General features: G+C 36.1%; 1 protein-coding gene across 3 annotated transcripts in view; it reads left to right on the top strand.

The window, feature by feature from the left end:
* Nucleotides 1–12,462, top strand: part of LOC115209863 (histone acetyltransferase type B catalytic subunit) — a 186,084-nt gene that overhangs the window by 22,262 nt on the left and 151,360 nt on the right. For all 3 annotated transcript variants that reach the window (XM_029778440.2, XM_029778439.2, XM_036501237.1), the window contains exons 6-7: nucleotides 5,659–5,812; nucleotides 10,623–10,727. In XM_029778440.2, the coding sequence (XP_029634300.1) occupies nucleotides 5,659–5,812; nucleotides 10,623–10,727 (259 nt within the window). The remainder of the gene's footprint in view (nucleotides 1–5,658; nucleotides 5,813–10,622; nucleotides 10,728–12,462) is intronic.

Below are 12,462 nucleotides of genomic sequence, written 5' to 3'. Positions count from 1 at the left end.
GATCAAGTTTGATATGGAAATGCACCAAAGAACAACATATATATAATATATAGCAATAACAAGAACTTTGGATGGAAATTTGTAAATCCTTTAAAAGCATTCCTACATACATTTGCACAACTCCATGCTTTAGTTGTTGTATTCCTCATCCATAGGATATTACAAATAATGCAACTTTTGCTTGAGGAAACAAACATGTGTATTAATATTCACTTTAAAAATCCATGGAATTTACCAATCATCATTTAACATCTGTTTTCCATTCTAGTATGGATTGAACAGTTTGACTGGAGCTGATTAGCTGAAGGGCTATTCAGGCTTCCTGTCTTTTGGCATTGTTTCTACAGCTGGATGCTCTTCCTAACGCCATCCTAACTTTACAGAGTGTGCTGGGTGTTTTTACACAGCATCAGCACAGGTGATTTTTACATGGTACCAGTACCTACAAGCCTGCAAGATTAGGGATGCTCAGCTGGAGAGGGTTGCAGGGGATGAGCCTGTATGCAGGTGCAACTACACTTGTATTTACCTTGACATGTCTTTGCAAGCACAGCAAACCGCCAGGTATTTTGGACTTCTGTCATCCTCTCTGTGAGTTCAAACGTCTGTGAATCTTTTCCCACCACTTCATCCCAGAGATTGATACTTCTTGATGCAACTGTCTTCATTTATATATACATATTACATGGCCATACCAATGCAGTCTTCTCTCTTGCACACTACCTCTGTTGTAAAATCCTATGGATGTGGAATACAACTAAAACATGGAGTTTGTGGAAGCATACATAGCAATGTATTAAAGGATTTATGAATTTCCATCCAAAAGTTCTTGTTAATACTATATTCATCCAATGCTATAACAGCACCAGACTAATAAAATTCCTGTAAATTTACTCTGGAAGATGGGAACAATAAGTGGTGGCCAGAATAAATAGCATAAGAGTTTTTATGAGCACACTCAAAAACGTTTTACATTAACAGATTTACATGATCATCATCATTGTTTAACATCCGCCTTCCATGTTGGCATGGGTGGGACAGTTTGACAAGAGCCAGCCAGGCAGAAGCCAGCACCAGATCTCTGTAACTGTTTTGGCAGGATCTTTACAGCTGGGTGTCCTTCCTAACACCAACCACTTGGCATATATATATAATCTTCCTATGAAAATATAAAGTAACCTATTAATTAGGATCAAACTGAAAATAGTCTTCAGAATAATATCCCAATTTCGTAAGATTTATGCTATTGATTTTTACTCTAAACAGTCATTGAAAGATTACAAGAAAATAGAGAGAAGGCAGTGTCATGTAGGTAGAAGATGAGCTGGACGTGTGTTATATTTAGCAAAATGAGAACCCTAGTGTAACATGTTTGCATATGTTCAGTGACATGAGGCTCAGAAGCATCATTGTGAAGGAGTGTTTATAGTATCATCATCATCGTTTAATGTCCGTCTTCCATGCTGGCATGGTTTGGATGGTTTGAGAGGAGCTGGTCAACTGGAGAGCTACCCAGGCTTCAAATGTCTGTTTTGGCATGGTATCTACAGCTAGATGCCCTTCCTAACACATATCACTTTACAATGTGTACTGGGTGCTTTTTACATGGCACTAGCACAGATGTTTTTTTTTACATGATGCCACAAGAATATTAGTGGCATATTGGCTCTCAATTATACCAAAGTGAAAGAGACATGGAAATGCTATTGCAAGCCATTGTATGAGGGGAATGTCAAGTAGATCAGCAGTTAACAGTTGTGTGGTCAAAAGCATGATGAAGGAAATGAAGGCTGCTGAGCTGGTCCTATTAGGGATAAGAAATATCTAGTTAGAGTACTAGGGGATATAAAAAAGTTCCTGGACTAGTTATGTTTAATCAAATAACCTATTTACCTACAATTTAACATCATCTCCTTCAAAATAGCTACTTTGTGCAGCAATACACTGGTACTAAGTTTAATGCAAAATTTCACATTGGCTCTTTGTTCCAACTTCCTGTCCATGACAAAATCACAGACTACAGCATAGACATGATCACAAAAGCACAAATTTCACAACTTGTGAAGTACACTGCCTCATGAAGGTCACTGCTAGCTCTCACTGCACACACAACCGTGTCCTGCTATCTGTTGGCACGCTACAGAACTAGACTGGGAAACTTTTGATACCACTTCGTAGGACACATCATACTCAACTTTGGTGTAACAGTGTCATTACAAAGCAAGGACAATGAAAACGTTCTAGAGAGTGGTAACTGCAGAAGCATCGAATTGATGAACCAGTTATAAAAGGTACTGAAAGAGTTACAGCACAAACATATTTAGAAGTAAATCAACCTGGATGAGATGAGGTTTGTGCCTTTTTTGAGTGAGGCAGCTACTAAAGTATTTAACGAGTAATAAGCCACTTCACCTAGCATTTGTTGACCTACAGAAGGCTTTTGACTGGGTTCCACATTCAGTAGTCTAATGGTAGATTAAAAAGGAAAAAAGAAATAAGGTGTAAGAGGCTGCAAGCCATATACAGAGATGCCATTGAAATGACTTCTTTAATAGTAGGGTTGGATTCGCGTCAAAGAATAGGCTGCCTTCCTGGGAATATAGTCCATAGATTGGAGATACCACTATGAACATTGTACATCAATATCCGAATTCATATGCGCCACAGGGAAACTCACAAGAGGCTACCCTCATACATTCTAGGAAACCACCATTTATATTCTCTCCTACTTCCTGTCATGTGTCGTTAAATGTCCTGCAAGGGAGATAACTCCCTATCTCTTAAACTAGAACTTCTCAGAATATCACACCTCTACCCATCTCAGTTCTGAAGATAGGCACATAGATGAGGCAGAGGTCAATGATTTCTATTGCTGTATCGCATTTCTGACACTACTTGATGATTGATTGACATCTGCTGCTGCCTTCGTAGATTGTGTTTTGGCTTTCTGTAGATGGTTCGTGATCAGCAGGCCCAGATCCTCTTTGTCACTATTTCCATTGTACTCCTTTACCTTTCTCCCTGTAAGGCACACACATGCTGCTCTTTCCAGGAGATATTTCTACTGGAATGCATTATGGATTAGTTTCTGATTAGCCTGTTCCCTTTTGTAGACTTCTTTTGTTTTATGAGCACATGGTTGCCAATATGTATCTGGTAGTCAGTAACATGGTTTTGTTTATGAAACAAATTTTTTGCTTTCTGTTAATGGCTGAATCACATTGGCTGGTGTGATTGTACAATTAAATTTTCAGCTGGGCTGACACTTGTTGTAAGTCCATTGCTCTCACGGTATTCTGGCTCAATTCACCTATGTATGAAATCTTGCAGCTTGGCATATTTCCTGAATTCCTTTGACTGGAAGGGAGATCCATTATCGTTTTTACGACCTTTGGAATACCATAGGTGCATTACACTATATGAAACTTCAGAATCAAATCCACCAAGGTTATTGTGACAATTTCTATTTCAGGGAAATGACTGTGCTCATCTATTAGGAGGAAAAATATAGGGGATTTCCTTTCAATAGGTCCTTTAAAGTCCATGCACAAATTCTGTCATGGGCTTTCTGAAAGGGAGCTCATTTACAGTAGAGACAAGCTTTACAACTTCTGACATTTTCTGTCATTTTGCCCAAATTGGGAAACCAGATTCTGCTTGTTTTTATCAGTCCCTGGCAGGCTTTCTGAGCAAGAGCAATAACATCAGCTTCCAGCTTCATAGTGATAACAGGATGAGTGCCCCTAAGAACTAGATAAAACTGAATCTTTGTTCGGTTGTGGAGATGCCAAGTTACTTGGCATCTTGCTAATTAACCCAGACGGATCAGGAGCTGTTGTTTACTGGGCTCCACAGAAAGAATATTCCATGAATTGATCACATATCAGAGCATGGTTCTGTTTCAAGTCAGTCAATCTTGTTTCACTGCCTAATCAGTGCTGTTTAAATTGAATATGGGCAAATCTTTTTCAAGAAGCAAGCTGCATGAGATATGACTCATTATTAGACAGGCCAACTGAAGAATTCAAGCTAATTTTTCATCGGCTATACCATTCAGGAAGTCTTACTGGGTGCAGTTTACCCATGACCGGTTTAAATTACATTGCTTATGCTCTTAATATTGGCTTGAAAATTGCAACTTCTGTGTCCATTTACCATTCTTATTAATCTGTGTCAACTTACCGTGAATAATATCAAGTGTCTCTGTTATTTTAGTTCTCTCCCTTACTTAGTCTCATTATTTTCTATTAAAAATTATATAGAAGTTTTATGGAATAATTTTCTGATTGTACCATGTCTCTCTTGGCATCTTATCATTTGTAGAATCATTAAGTCCTATGATATATAACATGGTTGTTTCTGTTTTCATAGTTAAGTGGGTGGGAGCACTTATATGCATAGAACATTAAAAACTAATAGTAAGATTAAATTGTGGCAGAAGAGGAAAGTTATATTACTTGAAAACTAATATGATCATTTTACATTTTCATTAGTACAAAAGACAATACTGAATGTGTCTTAACCTTATTGAACATCCTAGTCAATGTGTAGCCTTACCAATAAGTACAGTGAGTAACAGATAAAAATCTTTGTGGCGTTTAATGACAATAATGGTTTCAAATTTTGCCACAAGGCCAGCAATTTTGGGGGAGGGGATAGTCGATTGTATTGACCCCAATATTTGACTGGTACTTAATTTATTGACCCTGAAAGGCAAAGTCGACCTCAACAGAATTTGAGCTCAGAACGGAGCAGCAGACGAAATACCACTAAGCAATACGCCCATCATGCTTATTATTATAATAATAATAATAATAATGAAATTATTGTATACAGTGGCCAGGCACACCAAAACTCATCAAAAAAAGTAGGCAAATGTGCATGAATTGTACAAATGGTGCATAGAATAATGCACAGGAAGGAACAGTGAATGAGTCGTTAAAGAGGTGGTGAAGCAACTGCACTGGTCACAAATTTCAAGAAGCATCAAGTTCTGAGTTCAGATCTTGCTGGAATCCATTTTGCCTTTCATTCATCAGGTTTCAATAAAATTAAAGTACCAGATGAGTATGGTGAGGGAGCCTATATCATCAGTTATGGTTACCACTTCCCTATCAAAGATTTTGTGATGCTGTACTTGTCTTTTGCCTTTTACCTTTTGTTTCAGTCATTGGGCTGTGGCCATGCTGAAGCACCGTCTTCAAGGGCTTAGGCAAACATATCAACCCCAGTACTTGATCAAAAGTACACACACATTCTCTTTTTCTCTTACACAAGTATGAGGCAACCTACTCAGAAAGCACAGCCAAATCTCCCTCATTTTACACATTACCCTCTTGAAGAAAAATGGTTAAAGTATATGGATTAATTTTGTTCTATATATAATGCTAAGTGTGAATAAATAAATTTTAAAATATATAAAAAAAGGAAAGCAGGATGACCATGACTGGATTACCTTTGATCACAGGCTGGCTTGATTGTCTGACCTGGAGCTAAACAACTACATAGATACCAAATAAAATCTAGAATGAAAATTGAAACCCAATGTTTGTCATTCCTTGCTCATATACCACTTTACATGTTGTGTATGATTACCCATCAATTAGGGTATATTACTTATTGATTGTTAATCTCTTCTTCTGCTTTTGCTAATTTCAGATAATTGTGAACGTACTTTTGAAGTATTCAAAGCCTCTGTTCTTTCTCCTGGTTTCAAAAATTATCATGAACGCTTGCAAACATTCCTTTTGTTCTTCATTGATGCTGCTTCATATATTGATATTGATGATGATCGGTGGACATTCTATCTGTTGTAAGTATGTCTTGGATCAATAGTTTCTAATTTCATTCCCAATTAGTCTGCAAGTTCTTGTACCATTCTGCCTATACTCAGAATGAGCACTTTGCATCCGTCACAGGTTGTGCACTGATGGCATTTAAAGACCATCTTCACAACAATGCAAAAGCAAAAATACTAAAAAGTGAAGGAATGTCTGGTGATGAAAGGTGCATGGTTTGCTGAATCACAGCAAACATTCTCTGTTATTGTATGAAAAAAAAAGCCCTCCAAACTGTCCGACACATATTCAAAACTTCTGAAAACCACTACAAAAAACATTGAAAATAATCACACTCTTTTCATAACCCAGGCAAACAAACAGAGAAAATAGCTATGATATTACTAGGTCAACTTAGCCTTTTATCTTTTCAGGGTTGATAAAATAAGTACCAGTTGAGTACTGGAGTTGATGTAATTAACTTAAATACTCCTGGGTGTGAGCATAAAAACTGCCTCCCTCTGCCAAGGCATGTTGAGCTAGTGAGGCAGAGTAAGCTTGTCAAACCAATATGATCTCAAGTTCAAATTCACTGCCTCCACATCGGACCATTGGTGGCAAGAATATGCTGGGTTCAACCTCTCAGCATATTCTTGCCACCAGTGGACTGAATATGAACAGTCCCGTTACTAGTTCCAAGCATTAGCTGGGGTGCAGAGCAATCATAATTGCCGAGGAACAGTAATTGTTATGTTATGACCATGTCTTCTGTGCCTACCTCTACTGCAGTCTTCACAAGAATTTATTTTTACAAAAACAGACCTGACTGTGGTGTGAGTAAAACATATCCAGACTGTCACAGTCTTTCCTATATTAATCACTGTGTGTCAACATGTAATGTGATTCCCAAAAAGGCAGAAACATGGCATGTCCAGAACAACAGATCTTTTGGCTATTTTACTGTCTACTTATGGATCATGGGACTGCTCAATCCCAGTTGTTTTTTACTCAACTCAAGCACAGTTCTCAACCCACTATCATTCATATTGCACTGTTTGTTTTATGGTCAAAAGGGAGATCCTCTGCTTGGTTACTCAACCTACTACAAATAGCCAAATTTTCCTCTAATTATACCCTTCTATTTTAGAAATAGGAGAGCACATTAGATACACTGTGCCTGGAATTAAAAAAAAAAATAACAATTTAAATTGCTTAATTAGGAACTACATCACATTTGATAGTACCATTCATATAAAGTTGGTACTATTATTAACTACAGTGCAGATTCTACAAGCCCAATTTTAGATCTATGTAATCACGCAAACTGCTAGAAATAACAAGCATATCCTCCTCAAATAAAAAAAAAGTAAGCACATTGGTTAATGTTGTCCTAGATACAATCTTCTACTTTCATACTAGATGTATTCCTAAAATAGTTGATTTTTCCCAATCAGAATCATTGAATTACTTATTCTGCATTGCATTCCCATGTAAGTTATAGGAGTGGTTTTCTTTTTTTTTTTTTCCCCTAACCATTATTGCCTTGAGGTCCTAAACGACAAAGCAGTTAATTCATTCATGTCTCCATTAGTGATTTGATTCAATTTGTTTCAGGTACTGAACAACTTTATCCCTTTAACATTTAAACCAGCCATATTCAGCACAAAAATTCCACCTATTTTATATTCAATCCTGCCAGATTTGGCCTTTCACACCTGCCCTACTATGCCATTCTAAAAAAAATAAACAAGACATCATCAAAATCTCCAAGCTGCAATATAACGCATGGCTAATGCAAAACAATGTGAACAAACAAGCATTACATTTGACAGTAATCTCAATACCAAAAGGTTAAGGATGTTGCTGATGCTTGTCAGCATTACCAATTTCTCCAAACCTTTAAAACATTAAATCTGGGCATAACTTTTTCTTTTAATTCCAAAAGACTCCTGTATTGAAATCATTCCTGACACAATAACCTTTCTAGGATAACCATACTGTTTACTTTTCAAATGATTGCTTTAACTGATAAAGAGTTCTTTCAGACAGGATTCTTCTAAGCCAGTGTCAACAACACTATCATTATGCAGCATAACTCCTTCTTCAACTATGTCAAAAAACTTTGGTTAAATTTTGTTTCTGCTACTTTTATCTGCACTAGCTATATCTCCAGATATGTTGTATTCCCATGGTTAGACATGTTTTTCATGGAAGATGAGAGATGAATGACATCATTTACAACTATAATGTACTTACGAGATAACGATACACTCACAATGGGCTTTTTTCAGTTTTTGCTTACCAAGTCCGCAACATATCTGTTTCAAAATCAAGGTACAGTAATCAACATCATTTAACATCCACGTTCCATGCTACCATGGGTTTGGTGGTTTGACATAATCTGATTGGTCTAAGGACCACATCATGCTACTTTGCAGTGTGTAGTAGATGCTTTTTTCATGTCACCAGCACCACCACTAAGATTGCCCTGCAGCTCATATGGTAATAAAGATTTTAAATTAAATATCGTGGGTTGGTGATGTTAGAATCCACTACTCAGTGTACTTCATTCACTGAGACTGTGTTTAAATCCAACCATATGTACTTTTCTTTGATATGATAATGAAGTACAGTGTTTTAAGACTTAAAGTTTAACCAGTGGAGTTATGCTATAATGGAAAATATAAATAGATTGGACCTTCAATATTTTTGTTCCAAAGTTAGTTTAATTTTTGACTTAATGACTAAAATAGAGGATATGTGTGTGTATAACAAAGGATATAGTTTTCAAAGATGTTCCCTCTTAAGACAACATTACCTGTGTGAACTTTACACCAACTTAAATTTCATATGCTTCAGAAGAAAATAGTTTCAAAAGAAATTATATATTTCATCTTTCTCTATGAGCTTCCATCAACCTTATAGTTTTCCAAGTAACCTTAGAATTTACACTGTTAGTGTTAGTGTATTTTAATCTCTTGCATCTCGTTACCAATAGCACATTTGAATCCTAACTTCTGTGAGGGTGTTTGTGTATCTATTGAATTAACCTGTTGTGTCTAATCTCAGCTGTGCTACACGTAAACCTGACAAATTCACATGTACTTTGTACTCTTGCCTTGGCAACCAATTTACTTGTCTGCAAATATTATTGTACATCTTGTGTTAGCTCTACTGTTTGGTTTAGGCTTCAACATTTCTGGACACTGGTAGCTAGCTGGCTTGACCTATGTGATACAGCTTATTTCAGGAAACCTATTAACTAAATCCGTATGAAATTTTTCTGTATTTTCTCTCCACTTTCTTCTTTTCTCTCTCACTCTTCTCTTTTTTGTTGCATAAAGGTGTGTATATGTATGTCTGGTTACAAAGTAAAAGAGCTATCCATTTGCATATTGGAAGAGAGTGTTTATGTGTCAAGGGGAATAAGTGAAAGAAAGATAAAGAGAATTTGGATCAACGAATTGATTGTATCTCTGAGATCAGAAGAAAAGATTCTCACTGAGCAACCTAATGACTCTTCTAGCTTCCCCCACTTTTTTATTCCTTTCTTTGTGTATGTGAGTTACACAATTCACACTTATCAGTGTAATTTATCTCTCTTTTCATCCAGAACAACATTACATTTACTACACAGCTTCTGTTAGGATACATTAATATACCGTTTAATGTGCTATCTGTTTCTTTACATACTCACAAACACACACACACACCACTCTCTCAAATTTGTGCCATATATCAAAATAATGCATCTGAATTTGCATATCACCCCAACCTGTTCTATCATTATAATTATTATCATAAATAGTTTAATGCCCCGCCCTTCCCCTTAATGCTGTAAAGAAAGGCACTTGACTGATTGGCAATAATTCACTCCCCAGCCTGATTCAACCACAGACGAGTTTTTCTTCTGCCTACCTTTTGTACAATACCACAAGGGTCTCTTCTCCTCTCACCTTGCTAGCTAACTTTATTCAACCTCCAGCTACACTCACAACACAACATAATACCCTACCTCTTAGATCACAATCTTTTCTCTCCAGAACATTCACCCTGCAGAATTCCGGTATCTCTCTCTCTCTCTCTCACGCACACACACACATACACATGTGCATGTATGTAATTCTGTTATTTGACATTCAAACTAAACATCAAATATGTAATAAAGTCTCACCAGTCTGGTAAGGCATGCAAAAGCTGTAGACACTGTTCCTTCTGCTCATTGACTAATTAATTACCTCAATTATATTACAAAATTTGCTTCATGAGTTTGTTAGTAAACAAGTAAATTTACTCTGGATGTACTGAGTTGTTCTCTTTATTCCGTTTTGTGACCTTCAATTCTCCATGTAGTTATTGTTCTCACTACCACCATCACCACATTTTGGTCTCGTGTTCTCTGAGTGTTTTAATCTAAAATATTTACTCTCTTCTTCTACAAATTGCACTGTCCTTTTGGACCTCTTTCCAATCCAAGCTTAGTCATTCTAGTGACTTCTCTTTAAAAAAAAGCTCAAGCAAGATCATTGTGTGGATGCTTTTTAATCCCAGTGCGATCTTAATCAAAGGCTTTCCTGCCATAATTATCCTGTCTTTTTGCTTATCTACGAATATAGTGTCCAATGTATCCTTCTATGCTTAAGATGATTGAAGATGACATAGTGTTATTTAAAGGAGATATAGCTTCTGTTCATAGCAGGTCAGGTTACTACATAATGACTACATCTTCAGAAAGCAGTGTTTATTAATATTATTATTTTTTGTTTGTTTGCTTTAAAGCAGTCTTTCTGCATTCCAAGTTGAAGATTGATTTATTATAAATTTTTATTTGCTTTTTCTATTCAGATTTGAGAAGTATCAACAAAATGGTTGTGTGTGCTATGCTGTAGTTGGTTATATGACCGTCTATAATTATTATGCTTACCTGGAGAAAATCCGTCCTCGTATAAGGTATGTTTGAAATTTAAAAGCAAAATTTTAATAGACTATTCTTCTTTTTTTTTTATTTAAACTTTGAATTTTTATTTTTACAAATAATTTAAAATCATATGTTTTCCATATTTTATTTCTTTGTTATTATTCCAATCATATGCTGATGGGTAACAAATTTTACCTTAATTACTTATATCATTTATGAGCTTTATTGATATGTACAGCCAAAATGCTCATCATTCTACTCATTTTCACTGTGCTCCATCTAGACTGTTATTTCTATAACAGTCTAGAAATTGTGCTATTTGGGTTTTTAATTGTGTACTATTACATCACACTTCTTATTATTTTAATCGCAACTTTTCTTTTTCTTTTTATAATTATAATTATACTAGCTGGCTCCATGTTGTCAAAGATGACGGCTAATTGTAGTATTTTATATATAGATATGGATGATAAATCCAATTAATACACTTGTCAATGTTATCTAGTGGTTGTCTTTTGAGATGTGATATCGATCATGGTTTTTTACTGAAAGAACGCTGTTTCACATACACAAACATTCACATACTTCCCATGTACACACACACGCATACACACATGTACTCACACAGAATTGAAATGCTGTTTGATTTTTCTTTTCAACGTTGAATGTTCACCATCCCACTTCCATTGCACGCACACACACACACAAAATTCACATCCCTTTTACATACACACACATATACTCCCACTACCAGCTTACCATCACCCCTTCCTTCCTTCCTTATTCATCTATCACTCCTTCCTTTCTCATTCATATATTGTGATGGAGAAAAACAAAAGAGTATTGTTATAGTAGACCAGCTGGCCCCTTGCCTTCAAAAATGACAGCTAATTGTAGTATTTTAATATATAAATATGGATAGTAAATCAAATTAATACACTTGTCAATGTTCACATACATTCACATACTTCCCTTGTACAAGCACATACATACATATACTCACACAGAGTTGAAATGCTGTTTGATTTTTCTTTTTCGTGTTGAATGTTCACCATCCCACCAGTTTGTCATCTCACCTTCCTTCCTTATTCATCTGTCGCCCCTTCCTTTCTCATTCATATGTTGTGACGGAGAAAAACACAAGTATTATCATAGTAGATCCTCATTCTTAAGACACTATGCTTCTGCTGTAATTAAGGTGTTTGTTCGTTTATTGATCATATGACACTTGTTTGCCTGTTACTTCTTACAGGTTGAGGTACTGATTATATGCAGTACCTCAACCCTACACTGCCTATTGCAAAGAGGGGTTTTATCTAAAGTACAAATGATTTCTGACAATTTTGATGGTCAGATTTATTCAAAACATTAAAAAAAAGCTAGGGGAGAAGCATAGATTTCATCTTCAAAATGAGAAGGGGATAATAGTAAAAATTTACCTTTCTTATGACCAGATGCTCTTCTTGTTTCTGTGTGAAGCAATGATCTCTTGGTCACTTGAGCAACAAAAGGCCTTGGTTGAATGAGCCTTTTGTATCACACATACATACTTATATACATATATATTTATATATCTGTGTGTGTATGCATTTATATTTATCATCATTTAACGTCTGCCTTCCATGCTAGCATGGGTGGGACATATATATATATACACACACACACACGTACTTGTGGCAGCTTTCACTTGGGTTGGGCTGAGCTAGCTCTGACCAACAAGTTCACCACATCACCCACAAATGCTGACCACATCTGATGGTTAGGCAC

The sequence above is a fragment of the Octopus sinensis genome, linkage group LG3 (assembly GCF_006345805.1).
Source record: "Octopus sinensis linkage group LG3, ASM634580v1, whole genome shotgun sequence".
NCBI classification, from domain to species: domain Eukaryota; kingdom Metazoa; phylum Mollusca; class Cephalopoda; order Octopoda; family Octopodidae; genus Octopus; species Octopus sinensis.
Note: the sequence above shows the minus strand (reverse complement) of the source record. Positions and strands in the feature narration are given on the sequence as shown.